A 25727-nucleotide genomic window follows, 5' to 3' on the forward strand; every position below is an offset into this window, starting at 1 on the left:
GACCAGAGGACATTTCTCCAAAAAATGATCTTTGTCTCCATGTGCAGTTGCAAACCGTAGTCTGGCTTTATTGTGGCAGTTTTGGAGCAGTGGCTTCTTCCTTGCTGAGCGGCCTTTCAGGTTATGTCGATATAGGACTCGTTTTACTGTGGATATAGATACTTTTGTACCTGTTTCCTCCAGCATCTTCACAAGGTCATTTGCTGTTGTTCTGGGATTGTTTTGCACTTTTTGACCACCAAAGTACGTTCATCTCTAGGACACAGAACGCGTCTACTTCTTGAGCGGTATGACGGCTGCGTGGTCCCATGGTGTTTATACTTGCGTACTATTGTTTGTACAGATGAACGTGGTACCTTCAGGCGTGGGAAATTGCTCCCAAGGATGAACCAGACTTGTGGAGGTCTACAATTTCTTTTCTGAGGTCTTGGCTGATTTCTTTTGATTTTCCCATGATGTCAAACAAAGAGGCACTGAGTTTGAAGCTAGGCCTTGAAATACATCCACAGGTACACCTCCAATTCACTCAGATGATGTCAATTAGCCTATCAGAAGCTTCTAAAGCCATGACATAATTTTCTGGAATTTTCCAAGCTGTTTAAAGGCACAGTCAACTTAGTGTATTTAAACTTCTGACCCACTGGAATTGTGATACAGTGAATTGTAAGTTAAATAATCTGTCTGTAAACAATTATTGGGAAAATTACTTGTGTCATGCACAAAGTAGATGTCCTAACCGACTTGCCAAAACTATAGTTTGTTAACAAGACATTTGTGGAGTGGTTGAAAAACGAGTTTGAATGACTCCAACCTAAGTGTATGTAAACTTCCAACTTCAACTTTATTCACACAGAGAGAGAGAGTAGCACAAACACCAGACGGTGCTGCAAAGTATTGGAAAATTAGAATGGGTTGCATCTCTTTCACTTGGTTATGTCCTTGCCATTGTTATCAACATTACACAGATGCCGTAGCCACATTGATGTCCAAAAGTAGACTTGGAGCTGATGACTTTGAACTGGAGTTAATGACTGTTTCGCCAAATGATGTCGTCAAGTCACTAAACCTTGGTTCCGAATTGAGTCCCAAGTCACCTTTGCTCGAGTTCAAGTCCGAGTCACCAATGGTCGAGTCACGAGTCGACCAACCCTATGGCTGAAGTCCGAGTCCCAGTGTTCGAGTCCTTGTCCAAGTGCTCAAGTCTGAGTCACTGGGTCCACATCAACTCAAAATAAAGTTATTTACCCAGTCAGATATAGTGTAATGGCAAGAGGAATTTAGTCAATACATTTTTTGGGGGATCCCTTTTCCTTTCTTTCTGTACCATCAAATGTTTGCATATAGGCTACTGGAAATGGTACCAGGGCCACGTTCAGTTGCAAAATAATCTTCAACATTGCAGATGGAAATACTATGAATAGAACCAATGTTATTTCTTATTCAACATGTCAGAGAGGCATGTTGGTTCTACATAGCATATTTCTATCTGAACGTTCCAAAACTTTGCATCCTAGTGAATGCCCCGCCCCCCAAGTTATTACCTATAGCTAGGAGGTGGAGCCGGAGCGAAGCCTGTGTGCCTGTCTGCCTACACTCATCGTTTGTTCCCCCGCAGCTCACCAGCTGATGTAGGCTGTGTGTGGTATGTGGCGCGTCCTTCCCACTCCTGAACAAAACTGTGCTGCGCACATGTGCTGCTAATATTAATTCTGCTTATCACTACTGTCCAGTACACTTAGTCAGAATTTAGTCACAGAGATCATTTTGTCTCGTCTCGTTTCAGGTAACTGACCTTTCTGGGTCAATTCAGTTAGTTCCCAGATAGCACATTAGGTTCCTTGGAAGTTGTGTTTTTTTTTAGGTTTTGGGTTTCCCATTGGTTCTGGGAACAAAGCCTTAAGTTTCCTGAAAGGTAAAATGAAAAACGAAAACAAAAATGATGGTTATTTGAAGGTTTGAACTTTTAGGAAACGTTCTGTTGAAGTATTGAAATACCAAGATTTTTTTTTTTGTCAAGTTCCTTGAATGTAATGAGAATAGTCCAAAGCCAAGCAACTATCCTGCACCATTCCCAGAAAGTTGTGGGAAGGATGTATGCAAAATAACCATAGGACAACTACGCTCTCACCACTCTCTCACCAACATATGGTTCTCAGAAAGTTATGTGTAAGCTGGGTTATAGTCTCGTCGATTTCCACTGAAAAATAGGTGTTTGATGAATACTCTATTTTTGTTGATGAATTAACAGTGCCAAGGTGGCATGCCAAATTTATTCAGCCACTTTAGGAAGTAGAGGCACTGCTGCCCCCTCTTGACAAGAGTGGTGGTGTTGTTGGTCCATGTCAAGTCCTTGGTGATGTGGACTCCAAGGACCTTAAAACTGCTGACTCTCTCTCCTGGAGTCCCATCGGTGTGTTTCCTTCTCTGCTTCCTGGAGTAAACAATCAACAATCAACTTTGTTTTGCTAACGTTGAAGGTGGGGTTGTTGTCCTGGCACCACAATGCCAGTTCACTTGCCTCCTCTCTATAGGCTGACTCGTCATTGTTGTTATCAGGCCTACAACCATGGTGTTGTCAGCAAACTTGATGATGGAGTCGGTGTCATGCAAAGCCATGCAGTTGTGGGTGAACAGGGAGTGAGGACACACCCCTGGGGGGCCCCTGTGTTACGATTCAATGTGGAGGGGGCGTTGTTGCAGATCCTCACAGCCTGTGGTCTTCCCGTCAGGAAGTCCAGGATCCAGTTGCAGAGGGTGGTGTCCAGACCCAGGGCTCTGAGCTTGGTGTCGAGCTTGGAGGGAACAATAGTGTTGAATGCTGAAGTGTAGTCAATGAACAGCATTCTCACATACTGTAGGTGTCCCTCTTGTCCAGATGTGTTAGAACCGTATGAATAGAGATGGAAATGGCATCTTCCGTGGATCTGTTGGAGTGGTAGGCAAATTGGAGTGGGTCCAATGTGCCTCAAAGCACTTCATGATGACCGGTGGGAATGCAACGGCGCGATAGTCATTTGGGCATGCCACCTTGGTTTTCTTGGGCACTGGGACGATGGTGGTCTCCTTGAAGCAAGTGGGCACTACAGCCTGGGACAGGGACAGGTTGAAGATGTCCGAGAAGACGCTTGCCAGCTGGTCAGCACGCGGCCAGGGATGCCATCTGGGCTGGCAGCTTTTTGAGTATAAACTATTTTTAGAGTTTTCCTCACGTCGGCCTCAGAGAGCGATAACACCTGGTCGTCCGGAGCAGCGAGCGCCTTCCTGGATGGCTTGGTATTGTCTGCCTCAAAGAGAGCATAGAATGTGCTTAAGTGGGCACAACACTGCTGGATTTGCCTTTGTAGTCCATGACAGTCTGTAGTCCTTGCCACATGTGTCCCGTCAGGAGTCTGAGTTGTTGAAGAAGTTTGAGTTTGTGTTGTCTTTTTGTGTCCCCAATGGATTTGCGGAGCTCGTACCTGCTTGTCTTGTACGCGTCACGCGCCACCGAGTCATCGAGGTTCTTTCTGCTGACTTTGAATGCTGTACTATGGGCTCGCAGCACTGATTTCTCCATTCATCCAGGGTTTTTGGTTTTGGTTGGTCCGGATTGTTATTGTGGGTACAACATAATCAATGCATTTTCTAAAGAAGCCAGTTATTGACTATGTATATTCCTCAATGTTGATCAATGAGTCCTGGGCGGATGATCTTTGAAAACAATTCCAGTCAATGTTCTCATAACAGTCCTGCAGATTTGAGTCTGCCTCTGTCCAGCGCCTCACTATTCTTTGTGTTGGTGGCTCCCTCTTGAGTTGCTGCTTGTAAGCAGGGAGTAGGAACCGAGAGGCGTGATCTGATTGGCCGAAGTGGGAACGGGGAACAGCTTTCTACGCGTCCGGGATCAAATCAAACGTTATTTGTTACATGCTTCGTAAAACAACAGGTGTAGACTAACAGTGAAATGCTTACTTACGGGTCCTTTTTCAACAATGTAGAGTTAAAGATAACCAAAAATGTAATAATGACAGGAGGAATAAATACACAGTGAATAAAGAATAACAATGACAAGTAAAAATAACATGGCTATACAGGAAGGTTTTCAGTCCCAGGGTCCTGAGCTTGGTGATGAGCTTGGAGGGGACTACGGTGTTAAATGTTGATTTGTAGTCAATGAACAGCATTCTTAAATAGGTATTCATTTTGTCCAGGTGGGTGAGGGCAGTGTGGGGTACAATATAGATTTGTACTCCACACTGTGGATCTGTTGGGGCTGTATGCGAATTGGAGTGGGTCCAGGGTGTCTGGGATGATGGTGTTGATGTGAGCCATGACCAGTGGTTCAAAGCATTTCATGGCTATAGTTGTGAGTGCTATGGGGCAATAGTCATTTAGCCAGGTTACCTTGGCATTCATGGGCACGGGGACTCCCGTAGTCTGCTTGAAACAAGTTGGTTTTACAGACCAGTTGAAGGATAGGTTGAAAATGTCAGTGAAGACACTTGTCAGTTACCTCTAAGGTATGCGTCCTGGTATTCCATCTGGCCCCATGGCCTTGTGAATGTTAACCCGTTTAAAGGTCTTATTCACATTGGCTATGGTGAGCAAGATCACACAGTCTTTCTGGATCAGCTGGTGATCTCCAGCATGGTTCAGGGTTGCTTGCCTCGAAGCGAGCATAGAAGGCATTTTGTTAATCTTGTAGGCTTGCGTCGCTTGGCATCCCAGGGCTGTTTCCCTTTGTAAGCTGTGATAGTTTGCAAGACCTGACATATCCATTGAGCGTCAAAGTCGGTGTAGCAGGATTCAATCTTAGTCCTGTATTGATGCTTTGCCTGTTTGAGGGCACGTCGGAAGTCGCTCCTTGAAAGCAGCAGCTCTAGCCTTTAGCTCAGTGCGGATGTTGCCTGTAATCAATGGCTTCTGGTTGGGGTATGTATGTACGGTCACTTTGGGGACAATGTCATCGATGCACTTATTAATGAAGCCGGTGACTGATGTGGTAAACTCCTCAATGTTATCGGATGAATCCCGGATCATATTCCAGTCTGTGTAAGTGAAACAGTCCGGTAGCTTAGCATCCGCTTCATCGGACCACTTCTGTATTGAGCGTGTCACTGGTACTTCTTGTTTGAGTTTTTGCTTGTAAGCAGGAAACTGGAGGATAGAGTTATGGTCTGATTTGCCAAATGGAGGGCCTTGTATGTGTTTCTGTGTGTGGAGTAAAGGTGATCCAGAGTTTTGTCAACTGTAGTTGCACAGTTAACATGCTGGTAGAAATGAGGTAAAAATGAGGTAAAACAGATTTTAGTTTCCCTGCATTAAAATCACAGGCCACGAATAACGCAGCCTCTCAATGTGCATTTTCTTGTTTGCTTATGGTCCTGTACAGCTCGTAGAGTGCGGTCTTAGTGCCAGCATCAGTTTGTGGTGGTAAATAGACAGACAGTTATGAAAAATATAGATGAAAACTATCTTGGTAAATAGTATAGTCTGCAGCTTATCATGAGGTATTCTTACTCAGGCAAGCAAAAACTTGAGACTTCCTTTATATTAGAGATTGTGCACCAGCTGTTTTTAACAGAGACACACCCCTCCTCCCTTCGTCTTACCCAAGTCTGCCATCTGGTCTTGACGATGCATAGAAAAACCAGCGAGATGTATATTCATGTCCTCGTTCAGCCAACACTCTGAGAAACACATGATATTACAGTTTTTCAGGTCTCGTTGATAGGATAGTCTCGAACGGAGATCATCCAGTTTGTACTCCAGCAACTGCATGTTCGCCAACAGAACAGAGGGCAATGGCGGTCTATTTGTTCACCGATGTAGTCTCATTGAGTCCCGGGGATCTGGTCTGGAGTAAACAGAACGTCCAGATCTGCAGACTCGTTGAAGTACACATTTTCATCCAAATTGAGGTTAGTGATTGCTGTTCTGATTTCCAGACGCTTTTTTCGGTCATAGGAAATGATGGCGGAGACATTATGTACAACAAAACTTACGATCAGCGTAAAACCCCCTCACAAAATAGCAGAATTGGTCAGGTGGCTGCTGGCTGCTAATTGGTCAGGTGGTAAGATGGCTGCTATCTACTGCAGTGCCATCTCGTTATGTTTGTATACACATGGTCCAGTACGTTGTTTCCTCTCGTGGGGCACATGTTGGCTGGGCGGTATAGCGTATATTACTATATACCGGTATTGATGCACGGACCGGTTTAGGCTTTTACTTTACCTTCCATAACGGTATTTCAATATTTGGTTTGTTAAATGTGATACGCCTGTGTAATGTCAGTTTTTATAGTTTAATCCGTTTGCTAGTTGATTCATCTTTCTCTGTCTCCTCCTACTGCATGTCGACTCACACACCAAGCCCTGCCCGCTGTCACTGAAGGAGAGAGCAGTTGCTCGACCCTGGAGTCACTTTATTGACGTTCACTCTGCAAAGGTCAGATAGATGCAACTAGATGTTGGTGACATACTGCTTTCCACAAGCGTTCTATAATTACTCTATTAGTTTGTGTATCTTACTGTCTGCAAACTACTGTCTGTTAGTTTGTCTTTTCTTAGCAAGATGTGGCTAAAATAAGTCTTGTTAGCCGCCAATGCTAATTGCTAGTTAGCAGGCTAGCTAGCTAGCTTGCTATATTTACTAAGAGTCAGATCAAATATAGCTATCTAATACAGCCTGGTACCAGTGCCCGTGTAGGCCTAGATAAGCATGTTGTCTGTGCAACGGTATCTTCTAAATCAAGAGGAATAGGCGAATCATGAATATGTTAGCTAGCTACATGAGGTAAGAAAACATGTAATGTAACATCTAATTAGGGTCACCTGAAAACACTGACCTACCCTGTCAATAATTCCTCCCTGGCTTATTAATTAATTGTCACGTCAAACAACAATGCACTATATTCCAACTTTAGAATTAGAATAATCATTCTATTTCCATGAGTCCAACAGTTCACCATTTAACTAGGCCTAGATGTTTTGCCCATATAATGCAGCCCTGCAAGACACATAATGTAAATGATAACAAAGTGCAGGAAATGCAGAAATTGCTGAAAATGCTGAAAAATAGTTTTTGTTTGAAGTTAGATTTAACAGTATAAAACAATCAGAATAGAGAAAGCCCCATTGAAATCACGTATAATGTATGTGTTGCCACCCTAGGGTCATGAACTACTCATAAAGCATATTTAGAACTTTAATTATTCAAAAACATGCCATAATGTCAAAAACTTTAAATATATTGTGTATGATATTTTGGTCATATCACCCAGCCCTACATGTTGGTGATATTTTGCAATAATTTGCTTTAAACTTGCTTGGTTAAAATCTCCCGCGACAATAATGTCTGCTTCTGGGTGAGAGAATTCTTGCTGGCTAATGTTCTTGTACAGTTCGCTGATTGCCTTGTGGTTGTGATTTGATATTTAGATAAAAACGGCTGCATTGGACATTTAAACTTCAAATACACTACAAGTAAAAAATGCAGGAAAGTTATCCTGCAACAGGGTGATCAAATTAAGATCCTACACCTGTATTAGAGGAGACTGGGGGCAATTGTAAATTGTTTTGTCTTTTACTCTATTGCTCAAAGACCACTTCAGCTAAGCCAGCAATTTTTTTATATAAGAAACTTACATCTGTCTCCTAATCATTTATAGGTCTGTAAACAAGACAGTTGGATCTAATGTTGCACGGTATACCGAAACTTCGGTACCTTTTCGATACTAGAACATGAAAAAAACGGTTCGGTACTACAATTTCTGTTACTTTCTGTACTTCTGTCAAATGTGTCTCATGGATCACGTCTGTCTATTAGCGCAGCCGATGACCCAGTTATAGTGCACCGTGCCTGCTCCATTTAGCCTGCACTGGGTGTCTGGGCTGCATCATGAGCTAATCCCCACATGAGCTAATCCCCGCTGCACAGAAGTTAACACACTTGAATAATGCAACACGGCATGTAGAAACTGTTAATTGCTGTTTGCAAAACACTTTACAATGCAAGAAGATACCAGTAGCTTCCAGCTTTGTAGGATAACTTTCCTTGGTAGTTCACAGCTGAAGCGAACATAAATTCACTACCCAGGTAGGCCTGTTATGATGACCGGTGACCATATTACCGCCACACCGGCGGTCACAAGTCATGATGGCAGTCAAATTCCATGTGACCGTTTAATCACGGTAATTAGGCTTCTCCAAGCTCTGATGCTCCTTATGGTTATTAGTAGCCTACCAAACTTGATAACTGCCTGATACTCAGCACTATATTGTCCCTCTAATCACTCTGACATCAATGCAAATGTAATCGAAAATCTAATCAAACATGAGTTTATGTTGCGCAACATTTCTATAGGCTATACAATTGCGTGAGAAAACAGAGTGATGGCCTCTATTAAAAAGAGTAGGGTCCCATCAGTTTTCTTTAGGTTAAACCTACTATATTTATTTCCCAAATGTCCTAATATTAAGCACATTGGTTCGCTTTACAACAGGTGTATAGCTTACCTGGCTGGCATGAAAATGAACCACGGGATAGAGTCCTCCATTTGCTATTTAAGTGCACAGATGACATGTATTTTTTCCCCCTGCCCGTTTCCAGACAGGTGCATGATAATGATCCGTTCTAAATCAAGACAAATGTCACACATATTGTAATGAATACTCAGGGAGAAAAAGGTGTAGATTCACACGCAGAGCGTGGCAGATGTTTATTAAGCCTTTGCGGAAGGCAGGAATCATAGTCACAGGCAGGCAATGGTCAAACACAGGTAGGTAGTCAAAAACAAACGATACCTCACAACAACTGAACTAAATAAGGAGCTGATGAGACCAGGTGAGAAATGAACACAGGTGAAATCAATGAACAAAAATGAAAGACAGGGCTACGTTCCAGAAGACAAAGAAACAGGGCTACGTTCAAGAACACAAAGAAAAGGATCAAAAGGTTGACTAAGAAAAGAAAAGCAGAACCTTACACATATATTGTTTAGTATATGTAAAGACAGGATTAAATCGAGAATAGTCTGATGGGTAACAATATTAGCCTATCACTTTTTTTAAATCATAGTCCCACACCTCATGTGCCTAGCAAAGAGGACTGTATGTTTTGATAAGGTTTGTATCACAACTAAAGTAGCCAAATAACTTCTTAAAATGAAGCCGCTTTACAATGGGTGCAGAGCCTAACTGGCATACATATGCAGCGGGAGTTTCAAGTTTGGGGAAGATCATTTTCACCATAAAAATGCACCTTTAAAATAAATGCATTACATACATAATTGCATTTGTGGTAAATTTTGAGAATGGTGTTTTCCTGCTAATGGAACATTTGTCCTTATAGCCCACTACCATGTGCGCATTGCTGCGTGTATAATGTGAAGAAATAGCCTAATAGTTTCTCAACATTTTAAGCTAAATGTTCTGATCTGTTGCGTCAACCTCATTACTTAAAAAAAAAAATTTGATGCTAGTGGTTGTATTCATTTGGGATCTACCGCATCCCACAACTCTCCCAGACTATGTTTGAATATTTATTTATCGCACAGAATAGAATAGGTCAACTTTTGTACTACGGGGGATAGTAGATTGACATAGGCTAGTGCTTTTGCTGTTCGTTAGGTCTACTCATCTTGTTGGCTGATGAAAGTAAATGTGGACAGTTCTTCCTATATCTTCAACATGCTCCTCGGAATTTGATAAGGACGCGCGCAGTTGCGTCTTCACTTGTAGCCTGTGAGAAAGACCCGATCATGTGACAGAGAGCCATGTGAGTGAGAGGTTCTTCAGAGCGTGCAGCCGGGACAAGGGAAGTATAATGATTATATTCAGCCCAAGGACATAAAGCCCACTGGCCGCAAAAGCCATGGATTTTTTAGGGAGCATTACGGCCACACAAAGGGGATGCTGCCGGGAAATTCAAGGCATTATCAAATGCTTGTCAAATTGTAAATGAGAGACCGATGAAGTGTGTACAGCCTGAGCAAAAAACTAAGCAGAGCTCATGCCTTCCATGCAACTTTTTTCAAGTCATCTTTAGAGTCGCATCATGCAGCCTTAGAATGTATTAAAAATCTAAACATATAGCCCAATGTTTGGATCACAACTAAAGTTACATAAATAACTCTAAATTAAGCATATGGGAGTACCTGTTTCTTTGTTAACCGCTCAACACATGTGCGCACTCCCTAAACTTTTATTCAGCTATGTTCAATTGTATTCCTCATACTAGAATATATAAAATATATAATGCCACAGAATTCTAAGCAAATCTTGTCCGCTAAATTAACTAGTGTAGCCCACATCCATATGGCATAGTCAGATCAGCCAAACATTTTATTTTATTTTAGCATAACGTTATTAATGTTAACATTATTTTATTTTATTTAACTAGGCAAGTCAGTTAAGAACAAATTCTTATTTACAATGACGGCCTACCCCGGCCAAACCCGGACGACACTGGGCCAATTGTGCGCTGCCCTATGGGAATACCAATCACGGCTGGATGTGATACAGCCTGGATTCAAACCAGGGACTGTAGTGACGTCTCTTGCACTGAGATGCAGTGCCTTAGACCGCTGCGCCACTCGGGAGCCCAACATAAGGACAACTCAGAGTATGCTATTCTGTTCTTCCGAAATGGACTACATTTTCTTCATATCATGTTTCTTTAGACCTGTCTGAAATTTATAATGGATTTATTGTGATGGTGTAGGCTATATTACATGGATTTATTAGACTTTTTAACATGCAGATGTTGCAAAGGTCTGCATCAGTGGCTTGTAGGCTGAGCATGGAAGCCATGAGATGCTAAATGTGTTTATGTTAATTATAGGTCAATTACCGTGAGACCGGCAGTTATTTGCTTGGCAATCACCGGCTGACAAAATTTAATGACCGCCACTTCCCTATATCCAGGTACTTTGTTTGTGATAATATGCAAACCATAATGGAAAATATGCTGATTTCAAAGCCACCAAAACTTTATTCATTCACTTAATCGGTCCCTGTCTCACGTCTCTCCCTAAGATGATCTATTGCCTCAGTGAACTGACTGTGTATGTGAATAGGGCTCCGATGGGCCGCTTCTCTCTTGCCTCGTGAATGACGTCATTGCCGGTTAAAGAGACAGATGTATGCTAATGTTGTTGATCAGTACAGTAAAATAAGTCCCAAATAGAAGGGAAACAGATTGTTTGTCATCTGTCTGTAGCCCCATGAAATCAGCCAAAATAAGCTCAATAACTCAATGCATGCACACACTCCTATTGAATACTCATTCACCTATATTGTGAATTGGCCTAGACTACATCTTGATTACCCAGTTTATCAATAGAGATTTGCTATTGAAATACATGATTACCATTATGTTGTTACGTAGTTAGATTGGTAAAAACAAAGTCAAATTGATTGTGTAATTGATTCATTAATGCATACATTTCTGTCTCTGGAAAATGTTGACGTACAAAATGTCAAATATAATGATATTGAACTTAAACGATTGATCAGAGCAGTAGCTGAGTTCATCTGTCTGGATCAAGTGCCATTCTGTGACTTTGGCTAATATGCTTTCTTTTTTTGCATGGTATCGTTTTGGTACTGTTTTGGTATTGAGTATTGTGATGGTATCGAGTATCGTGATACTAAACCTTGTCTCTGTTTCGAAGTCAAAGTTCTGGTATCGTGACCACACTAGTTGGATCACTATATTGATACTAATATGAAAAGTACGGAGTCCGGACATTACATTTGCCCTCGTGCCAGGGGCAATTGTAACAGTAGCTGGGGTCAAATATAACACCTCTAGAATAAACCAAATAAATTCACATTGCTCTTTCCTGCAGTCAATGACCAAAAGCGCCCTTTTTTGGCCTCATGGGTGGAATGTTATTAATATTTTTCATAATTTCAGAATGAATGAAGATGACTTTTTTTTTAAACGGTGAAAATCTGGTGTTTCTACGTCCAACAGTTTTGTTATATTTCAGTCTTCACTGATGTATAGAAAGTGTAATATTGGGATGCAAACTCAAAATGTAATACATCTCAACTCTATATCTGACATGGTACAGTTGTCTTCTTTTTTTAAAGCCCATGACCACGTGTATGAGGTGTATACTTTATTTCAAAGTAGATTTGTTTAAGACCACCAAGAAACATTATTTACAGTGACACCTCTGTTTGTGGATGGCCATTCGGTTCCTCTCAAAACATCTGAATAGTATGATGATAACCAAACTATAGTATATACAACTTATTTGGTACTCTACAGGTCCCCATTGTTATTTAAAGTTCGTTTTTGTATAATTCATACAATCCTAAATTAAAATCACACTGACAACAATAGTGAGATGACAATCATGTCAATGTTTAGCCAACATATAGCCTCCTGAGACCCATGTCCTCTCTAGTGCACGTCAGTTCTTGGTCCGTATCTCTGCCATACAAGCCACTGTATTAAGTACTGTTGTCCCTTTGAGAGGATATTCCTGTCTTTTCAATGATTCCACACATGTGGGCGTGTGACCTTGACAACTTTATCATCCTGGTTCTTAAAAAATGGCTGCCGTCAAAATGTGTACATTTTCTGGAAATGTGAAAATAAGTGTGTAATTATGAATGATCATTTCTGTGAGTTTGTTATTCAGATTTTTTTCTAGTAAGTGAATATCTCAGGAATAGTTAAGTGAGTTGTCAGGACTGTGTAAGAATTTTTTTCACATTAAATAAGAGCTAAATAAGAGTTTATCAAGAAATGTCCTCTGGAGTAGACACCCAGATGCCGCATAAAACGTGCAAAGAGTGAGATATGTGGCTTCGGGAGAGAACCTAAATGGGCACGTACTAAGAGAATTTTTATCACTCTACCTTGTTTCTGTTTGAAGAAATTCAAGGTGTTACAATATCCCCCTGTCTCGCCTACTGTTTGTTCTTCTCATTATTTTTTAAGTAAAGTGTATTTCCATGTCTTTCCCCCATGGTATGGAGTTGTTTTTGAAACCGTATACTGGGCCGACCTTGTAGCCCTGTGATATGTAAACCCCGGGAGTGAGAAGCTCTGAAGTGGACCCCAGCCCTCCCAACATGTCTGTCATCATCACCAATTTACAGAGTTCACTGAGGTTGAGCTAATTTATTTAATTTTGTTCCTCTTTTGCCCCTATGTTTGTAGCAGAGTTATTATCCAATATTCAACCCTCAATTACCCCAGTAAAACAAGGCTGGTGTGCCCTGGGTGAGCGCTGAGCATATTAGATCCTGAAACTCCTCCAGCGTTTCCATGTTTACAAAATGGTTACCAAGACCCCTCTAAGGAATTGTTGTAGACGAGAGAGGCTAGATGGTGGAATTCATTGGTTGCGGAACTGCTCCCTCTGGGTGTTTGTCCTCTTATGTTGCTAGGTAATTGTAGTGGATATCATAAGGTGAATGCACCAATTTGTAAGTCGCTCTGGATAAGAGCGTCTGCTAAATGACTTAAATGTAAAATGTAAATGTAGTGGTTTTGTGTGTTTAACTAACTATTTCGCGGTGAGAACGGATGAGTAAGTAAATGTGTGTTTACTTTAAATTATGTGGTTCAGTGTGTGGGTCTGTGTGTGTTGATATGCAGTGTGGTGCTGCTCTTATGACATTAACCTAAGGCGGGTCACTGAGCTAGCAAGCCATCAGCTTTGCCTTACAAATTCTATAAATCGCCCCCCCGGAGAAATCAATAGTGCACATTAAGCCTCACATATCACAGGTGTTCATCTCTCCTCCTCACTCTTAAGATTTTTTTTTACCCCTTACTTTTCACCCATCACACCCCTTCCCTCCTCCACCCCACCCATTTTGTCGTAAGTGAAACTGCCCAATGTAGCGTGGCGACTCTTCATCATCGTGCCAATAAAGAACGCTCAAGTTATTACCATAATTATAACTTCTCTGCCTGACAAGATTTAACCGAGCTGGTCTGTACCTGACATGGGTTCTAATTATGTGCCTGTGTATTAAGATAGGCCTTCTGAAACAAACGTTGCTGATGGTGTCTATCTTGGGCCTGGTCAGCCTTAGGGAGCGTACATGCTGGAGTGGAGAGTAATGAACAAACCACTGCCCATAATGGAGATTACTGGCAGGCTGTTTAATTGCACAACCTAAGCCTCGGGCCCCGCCTGCTTTTCTGTGATATTACTTTATTATGTGTCAAGAACTCACAATGGTGTGTGTGTGTGTGTGTGTGTGTGTGTGTGTGTGTGTGTGTGTGTGTGTGTGTGTGTGTGTGTGTGTGTGTGTGTGTGTGTGTGTGTGTGTGTGTGTGTGTGTGTGTGTGTGTGTGTGTGTGTGTGTGTGTGTGTGTGTCACATCTCCTATTACCTGTGCCTCACCCACCTTCCTCACCATCTTAAATAAGCATGCCCCATTCAAGAAATTTAGAACCAGGAACAGATATAGCCCTTGGTTCTCTCCAGACCTGACTGCCCTTAACCAACACAAAAACATCCTGTGGCGTTCTGCATTAGCATCGAACAGTCCCCGTGAAATGCAACTTTTTAGGGAAGTTAGAAACCAATATACACAGGCAGTTAGAAAAGCCACGGCTAGCTTTTTCAAGCAGAAATTTGCTTCCTGCAACACAAACTCAAAAAAGTTCTGGGACATTGTAAAGTCCATGGAGAATAAGAGCACCTCCTCCCAGCTGCCCACTGCACTGAGGATAGGAAACTCTGTCACCACCGATAAATCCACTATAATTGAGAATTTCAATAAGCATTTTTCTACGGCTGGCCATGCTTTCAACCTGGCCACCCCTACCCCGGTCAACAGCACTGCACCCCCCACAGCAACTCGCCCAAGCCTTCCCCATTTCTCCTTCTCCCAAATCCGGTCAGCTGATGTTCTGAAAGAGCTGCAAAATCTGGACCTCCACAAATCAGCCGGGCTAGACAATCTGGACCCTTTCTTTCTAAAATGATCTGCCGAAATGGTTGCAACCCCTATTACTAGCCTGTTCAACCTCTCTTTCGTGTCGTCTGAGATTCCCAAAGATTGGAAAGCAGCTGCGGTCATCCCCTTCTTCAAAGGGGGGGACACTCTTGACCCAAACTGCTACAGACCTATATCTAGCCTACCCTGCCTTTCTAAGGTCTTCGAAAGCCAAGTTAACTTCTTTGGGACTGGGGGGCAGTATTGAGTAGCTTGGATAAAAAGGTGCCCAGAGTAAACTGCCTGCTACTCAGTCCTAAAAGCTAGAATATGCATATAATTAGTAGATTTGGATAGTAAACACTCTGACATTTCTAAAACTGTTTGAATGATGTCTGTGAGTATAACAGAACTCATATGGCAGGCAAAAACCTGAGAAAAAATCCAACCAGGAAGTGGGATATCTGAGGTTTGTAGTTTTTCAAGTCATTGCCTATCGAATATACAGCGTCTATGGGGTCATATTGCACTTCCTAAGGCTTCCACTAGATGTCAACAGTCTTTAGAACCTTGTTTGATGCTTCTACCGGGGAATGAGAGCTGATTGAGTCAGGGGTCTGGCAGAGTGCCACGAGCTCAGTCTCGCGCGCTCCCGTGAGAGTTAGCTGCGTTCCATTGCATTTCTACAGACAAAGGAATTCTCCGGTTGAAACATTATTGAAGATTTATGATAAAAACATCCTAAAGATTGATTCTATACTTCGTTTGACATGTTTCTACGAACTGTAATATGACTTTTCGTCAGAACTTTTGCCTGGATTTGCCCGCGCCTCCTGAGTTTGGATTTGTGTACTAAACGCGCGAACAAAAAGGAGGTATTTGGACATAAATGATGGACTTTATCGAACAAAACAAACATTTATTGTGGAACTGGGATTCCTGGGAGTGCATTCTGATGAAGATCATCAAAGGTAAGTGAATATTTATAATGCTATTTCTGACTTCTGCTGACTCCACAACATGGCGGGTATCTGTATGGCTTGTTTTTGTGTCTGAGCGCCGTATTCAGATTATTGCATGGTGTGCTTTTTCCGAAAAGTTTTTTTGAAATCTGACACAGCGGTTGCATTAAGGAGAAGTTTATCTATAATTCCATGCATAACAATTGTATCTTTTAGCAATGTTTATTATGAGTATTTCTGTAAATTGATGTGGCTCTCTGCAAAATCACCGGATGTTTTGGAGGCAAAACATTACTGAACATAACGCGCCAATGTAAACTAAGATTTTTGGATATAAATAGGAACTTTATCAAACAAAACATACATGTATTGTGTAACATGAAGTCCTATGAGTGTCATCTGATGAAGACCCGGCCAAGGCTTTCGACTCTGTCAATCACCACATCCTCATCAGCAGACTCAACGGCCTTGGTTTCTCAAATGATTGCCTCGCCTGGTTCACCAACTACTTCTCCGACAGAGTTCAGTGTGTCAAATCTGAGGGCCTGTTTTCCGGGCCTCTGGCAGTCTCTATGGGGGTGCCACAGGGTTCAATTCTTGGGCCGACTCTCTTCTCTGTATATATCTATGATGTCGCTCTTGCTGCTGGTGAGTCTCTGATCCACCTCTACGCAGACGACACCATTCTGTATACTTCTGTCCCTTCTTTGGACACTGTGTTAGCAACCCTCCAGATGAGCTTCAATGCCATACAACTCTCCTTCCGTGGCCTCTAACTGCTCTTAAATACAAGTAAAACTAAATGCATGCTATTCAACCGATCGCTGCCTGCACCTACCCGCCCGTCCAGCATCACTGTTTGTTTGCTTTATCTTGGCCAGGTTGTAGTTGTAAATGAGAACTTGTTCTCAACTTGCCTACCTGGTTAAATAAAGGTGAAATAAAAAAAATAGGCTATGTATTGTATTTCAAAAGTGGTTTTGAGTTGAGTTTGGTTGTCAATGCAACCAAATATCAACATGTGAAGGAGAAGTATCTTCTGCTTGGAAGGTTCCATCTGTGCAACTGACTTAGTCTGGCTTTAATTCCAGTTTGACTGCACATTAATAATTAACATGTTGGATTCACATCTCAACTTCAGCCAAAACTCTAAGTTCAAGAATAGGACTAAATCGAATCCAACTTGATTATGTATCCATCTGTGCCAAACAGAAGATATCAAATGTTGTATTTGGATGCGTTGACAACCAAACACAATATCACTAAATATCATGACATTTGAAATCAACCAGAGCTTGAAACCCTAAGCCTATTGTATTGTCTATTTTTAGTTGAATTCTGGGTAGAATTGTAACAATAGTTGTTGATGGCTTTGCAAATGCTACGTAGACCTAATGAACATAATTGATGATATACATCAATGGTTTGTACACTCAGTGGACAGTATGAGCGATAAAGTATGGTCACATTTCATTTACTCTGTTAAACCTACCCTTTGGAAGGACTTCGATAGCAACAGTGAATCTATTTTGGTTTTTGAACTATCATTCTCACAATAGCACATTGGTGATTGTCAGTGTCAAATATCATAGCTAAGCTGAGCTTGGTTAAAACCCTGGATGGGAGACCAAAGGGAAGCTCTATATAGATACATTCTCCAGTAGGAGGCTCAGCCCAGTGGAAATAAGGTTGAAGATCTGACTTTATTTTTACAGGTACAAATTCCACATATTTAATACAAGGTTTGTCAATGTTGAAATGTGGTTACCACGATGACATAATCCTGTGGTTGAACAGCCACCCTCAAATTCGCCATGATATCTCTGGCAGACCTAATACATTCGTGAAGATATGACAGCCCTTTATCACGTATCTTTCACGTGATGATGGGCAACACAACATACAACCTGCAACCCACCCTGATCCATAGTAGTTATTTTTAATGACAAGCATAATCCTTATACTGTAGAGTATGTCAAATATCAATGAAGCAAGGTGCCAATTCCTTAAGAGCAATGTTGTGTTCTGTTTTCTTGTTGAGGGGTGGGGGGTATTCTTGATGTACTGTTTGCTGTTATTATCTGTCTGTTTGTAAAACAGAAAATGAATCAATAAAATATATATACATTTTTTTTTTTTTTTTAAAGGTCACCCTCAAAACAACAGCTGACATTGATAACTTTTTTTCAAATCCAATGTATTTTCAATGTAGATTCCACGTCACAATACATTGACAAATTACGTTGAAACAACTTTGATGCAATCAGTTTGTGCCCAGTGGGTTGGCCACGAATAGATCTTCCAGCAAGACAATAACCTCAAGCACACATCAAAATCCACAAAGAAATGGTTCATTGACCACAGCATCCAAATTGTTCAATGGGGTTGAAAACTTATGGTTTGAATCAAAGAGGGCAGTCCAAAGGATATCAAGGATCTGGAAATATTCTGTATGGAGGAACGGTCTAAGATCCCTCCCAAAGTGTTTCTCCAATCTCATAAAACACTTTAGAAAAAGGCTCAGTGCCATTATCCTTGCAAGCTGAGGTATTGAAAGGTATTGAAAACAGGGGTGCCAATAATTTTAACCCCTCTTTTTAAGAAAAAATAACTATTACTTGATAAACAAAAATTGTCAATTGTATTAGTATAAAATATATATATTTTTAAATTGAGCATACAATATAGCTCAGTATTTTTATTATTTATTTTATACGGCCTTTTTTGCTGGTCTTTATCGAGGGTGCCAACAATTATGAACTTGACTTTATATGCCTCATCACCCTGTATCTTGGTGGGAACTCCAGAGTTTATGTGCTTGCCTTGCCGGCCTCGTCTGCTAGGGTCCCCTGCCTATGGTGACGGAGCGTGTCCATCTGTTTTTGATTTGTTTCCTGCCAGAGTGAGATGTGGAACTCATGGGGCGTCTGTGATTGTAACCACGCGCCACTGGAGTTTGATTTCAGCTGTGCTGTGCGCTCCTAGTCAGCATGGGCTTAATTGAAGTGCGTAACCATAATCAGTATTCCCCTCTGTATGTGTGCGTTTGTATTTGTATATATAGGAGCGTGGTTGAATGTGGGCTTATAGTCGTACTGTATTATACAGTAGATTTATTTGTTTGCAGGTATGTGCGGGTGTGAGCAAGAGAGAGAGAGAGTCTGCACAACAAACATGTTGAATGAGGATATAACTGCAAATCCGGATTCCATTTGTAGTCTGATCCTTAAAACCCTCAGGGAAAAAGCAGCATTTGCCACTTGCCAGGAACTATTTCAATGCTACCACAGATGAACTGAATTAAGTCCCCCCTGAGAACAGAAAAAGGACAGTTGTGAATTAAACAACATTGCTAGCCACTGCTTTACTCAACCTCTTCAGTCTGTGCTTCTGCCTGGCCTTTATCCTTAACAACTGATGGGCTGCCAGTTCTTCATAGAACATACTCGGAAGTGAAGTGTTTTGTAGATTGTCTGTCTGTCAACCTCTGATGTTAGGCTCTTGCTTTTCAACAAATAAGCACTGATGCTCATTGTCAAACAGGTGGGTCCTTCCACCAATTCGGTGACTTTTGCAAAGTGTAACCTGGTAAAAAAAAATATATATATATATATACACTGCTCAAAAAAATAAAGGGAACACTAAAATAACACATCCTAGATCTGAATGAATGAAATATTCTTATTAAATACTTTTTTCTTTACATAGTTGAATGTGCTGACAACAAAATCACACAAAAATGATCAATGGAAATCAAATTTATCAACCCATGGAGGTCTGGATTTGGAGTCACACTCAAAATTAAAGTGGAGAACCACACTACAGGCTGATCCAACTTTGATGTAATGTCCTTAAAACAAGTCAAAATGAGGCTCAGTAGTGTGTGTGGCCTCCACGTGCCTGTATGACCTCCCTACAATGCCTGGGCATGCTCCTGATGAGGTGGCGGATGGTCTCCTGAGGGATCTCCTCCCAGACCTGGACTAAAGCATCCGCCAACTCCTGGACAGTCTGTGGTGCAACGTGGCGTTGGTGGATGGAGCGAGACATGATGTCCCAGATGTGCTCAATTGGATTCAGGTCTGGGGAACGGGCGGGCCAGTCCATAGCATCAATGCCTTCTTCTTGCAGGAACTGCTGACACACTCCAGCCACATGAGGTCTAGCATTGTCTTGCATTAGGAGGAACCCAGGGCCAACCGCACCAGCATATGGTCTCACAAGGGGTCTGAGGATCTCATCTCGGTACCTAATGGCAGTCAGGCTACCTCTGGCGAGCACATGGAGGGCTGTGCGGCCCCCCAAAGAAATGCCACCCCACACCATGACTGACCCACCGCCAAACCGGTCATGCTGGAGGATGTTGCAGGCAGCAGAACGTTCTCCACGGCGTCTCCAGACTCTGTCACGTCTGTCACATGTGCTCAGTGTGAACCTGCTTTCATCTGTGAAGAGCACAGGGCGCCAGTGGCGAATTTGCCAATCTTGGTGTTCTCTGGCAAATGCCAAAACGTCCTGCACGGTGTTGGGCTGTAAGCACAACCCCCACCTGTGGACGTCGGGCCCTCATACCACCCTCATGGAGTCTGTTTCTGACCGTTTGAGCAGACACATGCACATTTGTGGCCTCCGAGAGCAGCTTCTCCCAACCATCCAGGAACAGTTTGGTGACGAACAATGCCTTTTCCAGCATGATGGAGCACCTTGCCATAAGGCAAAAGTGATTACTAAGTGGCTCAGGAACAAAACATCAATATTTTGGGTCCATGGCCAGGAAACTCCCCAGGCCTTAAACCTATTGAGAACTTGTGGTCAATCCTCAAGAGGCGAGTGGACAAACAAAACCCCACAAATTCTGACAAACTCCAAGCATTGATTATGCAAGAATGGGCTGCCATCAGTCAGGATGTGGCCCAGAAGTTAATTGACAGCATGCCAGGGTGGATTGCAGAGGGCTTGAAAAAGAAGGGTCAACACTGCAAATATTGACTCTTTGCATCAACTTCATGTAATTGTCAATAAAAGCCTTTGACACTTCTGAAATAATTGTAATTATACTTCAGTATTCCATAGTAACATCTGACAAAAATATGTAAAGACACTGAGGCAGCAGACTTTGTGAAAATTAACATTTGTGTCATTCTCAACTTTTGGCCACGACTCTCTCTATATATATTGTAACAGGAGGAATGGGTGCTTGTTGTGTGCAACAGGGAGTGGCAATTGAATGCAAGCTTCACAAAAAAAGGACATTGTTAACAGTTCTAGCCTGTCTATTTGTGGGGAACAGGGTTGACATGTTATGCTCGACCCGCTCAGTTTTCCACCACACAACACCAGAACATTGCCGAAAAGAATAGAACCAGCTCACCTTCTTTTACACTATGATTTGACTATTAGATGTTCAGTGTTTCTTTTGAAAAACAATAGTTAAAAAAGGAATAGTTTAACCATATTAAAATCGAGAGTTCAGTTCACATATGAATGAATCACTTATCACATTAAATAAATAATAATCTTCATGAATGACTTGATCAAGGAAACAAAAATAACTACAGCTTTACAATGATGGTGAAAACTTGGAGAAAGTTTGGGGTTAAGTGGGTTAAAATCTTCCATCGTGTATGGAGGGACACTTCAGCAAGTCTTTATTCATATAAAAAATTATAGAATTATTGAATTCTCCATGTGGTCTATATTAAAGGGCACTTCATTTAATATAACCGGCATTTAAAATTCAATATTGGTGCACAATTTCTACTTAAAATATCAAAGGGACGCAAAAGGCACTCTTTTCGTGGAACGACACAGGTGCTGACCGACAGAACAATTCTCATCTGTAAAAAATAGCTGTTCAGGAACACAGGTGACCAATTACAATCATGTTCCCCATCTTCTACCTCTTCCAGGTAGTGTGCTGGCTGGCTCCATAGACTGTCTGGAGGCGGAACGAGGCTGTGTACAGGATGAGGGCTGTATGGGGGTGTACAGGGTGCTGGAGTACTGTGCTGCTGAGGAGGCTGTGTCGCCCCTGGGCCCAGACGCCCGACGTGAGTGCCTGGAGGCCCAGAGCGCCCTGCAGCACTACCACCCCCTCCAGGCCTGCAAGTGTCAGCGCGGCTCCCGCCGGGAGGAGCTCTGCCTCAGGGTCTACTGGACTGTCAGATTCGCTGGTGGGTTTGACTGTGTTTATGTTTTGTATTTTATGTGTGCGATTGTATTGGTGCGTGTGAGGTGGTTTCTGTCCTTACGGCCTCTGTGTTTTCACAGTGTACGATGAGAACGAGGTGTCTCCGTATGAGGATCTGGAGGTGGAGTTTGTGAGGCACATAGAGATGACACGTATGGCCTCCATCATGGCAGGTAAATACTGCTCACTGCTCCGTAAGCTCTCTCTTATTGAAACATCTCTGAATAATTCGCTCTGGCTATCTACTCCAATTTCAGAGCACTCTCATCTGAATGTGCCAGAGCGCAGAATAACTGATCAATTTACGAACGCTTAACACCCATGGAATATTGCCGGTGTCAGTAAACGTCGGCAAAAAAGTGTATTTAAATTGTTGCCAGTAGCAGTTACAGTCACCAACGCTCTGGATAACATAAAAACAGCCTAACCAGCTCTGCTAGGGCGAGTAAAATGGTCAGAGTGAGGTGTTCTCTCATTTGTGTCTGGAAGCAGCTAGCAAGCTCGCCAACATTAGCCAGTTAGCTTGGGTACTTGACTGCCAATGTGTGGTCAGAACGCTTGGATCAACCCTACTCCTCGGTCCGAGCGTCCAGTGTGCGCTCTGGATGCTCCGAGAGCGAAATGCTCAGGATTTGCGAACGGACAATCTGACAAAGCTCTGAATTTACGTACGCCCAGAGCGCACTCTGAGCACACTCTGGCACCCCAGAGTGAATTTACGAACACACCCCATGTCAGTCTGGGACGTTTTTGTGTTCCAGAATCATATATTTTATGGTTTTGTCTTCCTTTCTCTGTTATTCATTGCCCCTTTTCCCAAAACACAACCACCTTCCTCCATTCTTCTCTGTGTTTTCTCCCTCTCTTCCCAGCTTCCTCTCTGCCTCTGGATGGGCAGAACCAGTGTCTGAAGGCAGCCCAGGACTGTGGTCTGTATGAGAAGTGTGGTTCTCTGAGGTCGGAGTATGTTGTGGCATGCACCAAGCGGCCACCGGGCTCCGACGGCAGCTGTAACAGACAGAAGTGCCACCGAGCGCTGCGGCGCTTCCTGGAGCGGGTACCAGAGGAGTACAGCTTTGCCCTGCTCTTCTGCCCCTGCTCCGATGCCCTCTGTGGGGAGCGCCGGCGGAAGACCATCGTACCGTCGTGTTCCTATGAGGAGAGAGACGGCAAGCCCAACTGCCTCAGCCTGCAGGGCTACTGTGCCAGGGACAAGCTGTGTAGGTGAGCTGAGCTGGCTGGGGAAACATGGTTACTGGGAGGTGTGACATCAGACTAAACTTTTCCACTCAACTCTAAGTACTGTATTGAGGCATATTAACAGTTATAATCACAATGCAAAGATTCATAACTAGCGTAGTATTTGCAGAGGGCTTAACTGATTTGATTATAGTTCATGAGTGTGAAGGGAGGTTTTGTAGCGAGTGTGAGGGTAGACAGAGGTGGAGAGGACTGGATGTACATACAGTAAGTATTTCATGAACTACCACCTGAATCTTCAACTTCAGATCCTTAAATACAGTACAATAGTTACAGTACAAAGAGTTCAGAGGTTCGAGTTCCCTACAAAGAAGAGGTTGTTCAATAATCTTTTTAAATTTTTCTCCCCAATTTCATGGTATCCAATTGGTAGTTACAGTCTTGTCTCACCACTGCAACTCCAGTACCGACTCGAGAGCCGTGAATCCTCCAAAACACAACCCAACCAAGCCGCACTGCTTCTTGACACAATGCCCACTTAACCCGGAAGCCAGCCGCACCAATGTGCCAGAGGAAACACACTGCACCCAGCCCGCCACAGGAGTCGCTAGTGCGCGATGAGACAATGACCCTCCCCTAACCCAGATGACGCTGGGCCAATTGTGCGCCGCCCCATGGGTCTCCCGGTCGCGAACCCAGAATCTCTAGTGGCACAGCGTTGCAGTGTCTTAGACCACTGCGCCACTCGGGAGGCCCTGTTTTTCAATAATCTTCATAATTAGCTAGGTTTCCATCCAATTTGCGACAGATTTTCATGCGAACATTCTAAAATCTGCATAAATGGCTATGCGTGATGACATAGTTAACAAAAAAATAACCCTTTCCGTTAAAATACCATGTAACGAATGAAAAATACACGTTAAATGGATCTCCGTCGCACTTTCAACTCTACTGATGGTTTTGTCACAAAAACTATTGCATTATATAGAAAATGTCCCCACTCTGGTCTTGGTACATGTGCTCTAGCCAACAGCTCACAGATAGAGTGGGGATAGGCTACCTAAATGATGAGATTATTATGGATAAGAGCGCTATTATCTGTATTTGTCAAATGACAGCCAAGCATCGAGCATTATCTTACCAGAATAAGACCCTCAATAAGATCCTACTATATCCACCAAACAAATTGTTAATGTTTCCATCAGCCCGGTCATGACTTTTTTTTCGTGCGCTAGGTATTTTATTCACATAAATGGCTGGATGGAAACATTGATGACATTCATAATAATAAAGACTAATGTCAATACGTCTCTGTGTCTGGCTCTGTCCCAGGCTGCAGTGTTTTTATTCCGCCGGCTGCTCAGAGGTGTTTTGTATGGATGAGTATGCTTGGGGAGCAGGTTTAGAGGTGTTAGTCTGTGAATTATGAATGCACCACTGCGTTTGACTAGCAGAGTCTATTTCCCAGTGTTCCTATAAAGTCAATATTCATGCAACAGGTAACATCCAAAGCTAATATTCGATATGTTTATAACAGTGTTAATTTTGTCAACAGAAATAGTGATTAAAATATTTGTCAAACACACACATTTTTCAGTTGCAATTGAGGAGACTATAACTGACTAAATAGACTAAAAAAACTACAACTAAACAACAACAAAAAAATCATTTCAGTTGACTAAAACGAGACAAGATGAAATGATCTCTGACTAAAATCTGACTACTAAGTGGACTGGACAAGAGTTTTTGGAGAGATTGAGAGCTTTTGTGATAAGCACAACTAATATTAGCAACACAGATGCGCAGGGAAGTTGTGTTCAGCAGTGGGAAGGACACACCACACCCGCCACACACAGCCTACATCAGCTTCGTGAGCTGTAGGGGAGCAACATTTAAAGCTGTAGGGGATAATTGCGTTGTTTGCTCTATAAACTCTTCGTTCATATGCCACCGTGATATACAATAAGGCCGTGACAACAAAAAGACAACTGTCACACAGTGGCGGAATAAATTCAACTACACATACGTTTGTTTCATCACAAAACCAGAGAGCAACATCTGTCCGGTGAAGTCCACAAAGCAAATATTGCATACCAACAGTTATATCACCTGCAGCATGGTCAAGCACGTTCATGTTTTCGACAGTTTACTAAATAAACAACGACTGATTTAGAACCATGGAGTTACAGCAAGGCAGCACAAAGACTACAGGAGCACTGCCTCCGCTATTCCAGCACCATTTACACTTAAGCATTTAAACGTCGTCAAATCAACAAGGCTGTATACTGAGACCGGCTAAAGAAGGATTTTTAAGCCTTGAGAAAATTGAGACATGGATTGTGTATGTGTGCCAGTCAAAGGGTGAATGAGCGAGACAAAATATTTGAACAGGGTATGGTAGTAGGTGCCAGGTGTACCAGTTTGTGTCAAGAACTGTAACGCTGCTGGACTTTTCACCCTCAACCGTTTCCCATGTGT

General features: G+C 42.4%; 1 protein-coding gene across 1 annotated transcript in view; it reads left to right on the top strand.

Moving 5' to 3' along the window:
* The window catches only part of LOC120057584 (GDNF family receptor alpha-4-like), a 52207-nt gene that overhangs the window by 17353 nt on the left and 9127 nt on the right, over positions 1-25727 (top strand). Inside the window, exons 5-7 of the mRNA XM_039006160.1 lie at positions 21769-22046; positions 22141-22222; positions 22922-23273. Of these exons, the coding sequence (XP_038862088.1) occupies positions 21769-22046; positions 22141-22222; positions 22922-23273 (712 nt within the window). The remainder of the gene's footprint in view (positions 1-21768; positions 22047-22140; positions 22223-22921; positions 23274-25727) is intronic.

The sequence above is a fragment of the Salvelinus namaycush genome, chromosome 12, assembly GCF_016432855.1.
Source record: "Salvelinus namaycush isolate Seneca chromosome 12, SaNama_1.0, whole genome shotgun sequence".
Taxonomy (NCBI): Eukaryota; Metazoa; Chordata; class Actinopteri; order Salmoniformes; family Salmonidae; genus Salvelinus; species Salvelinus namaycush.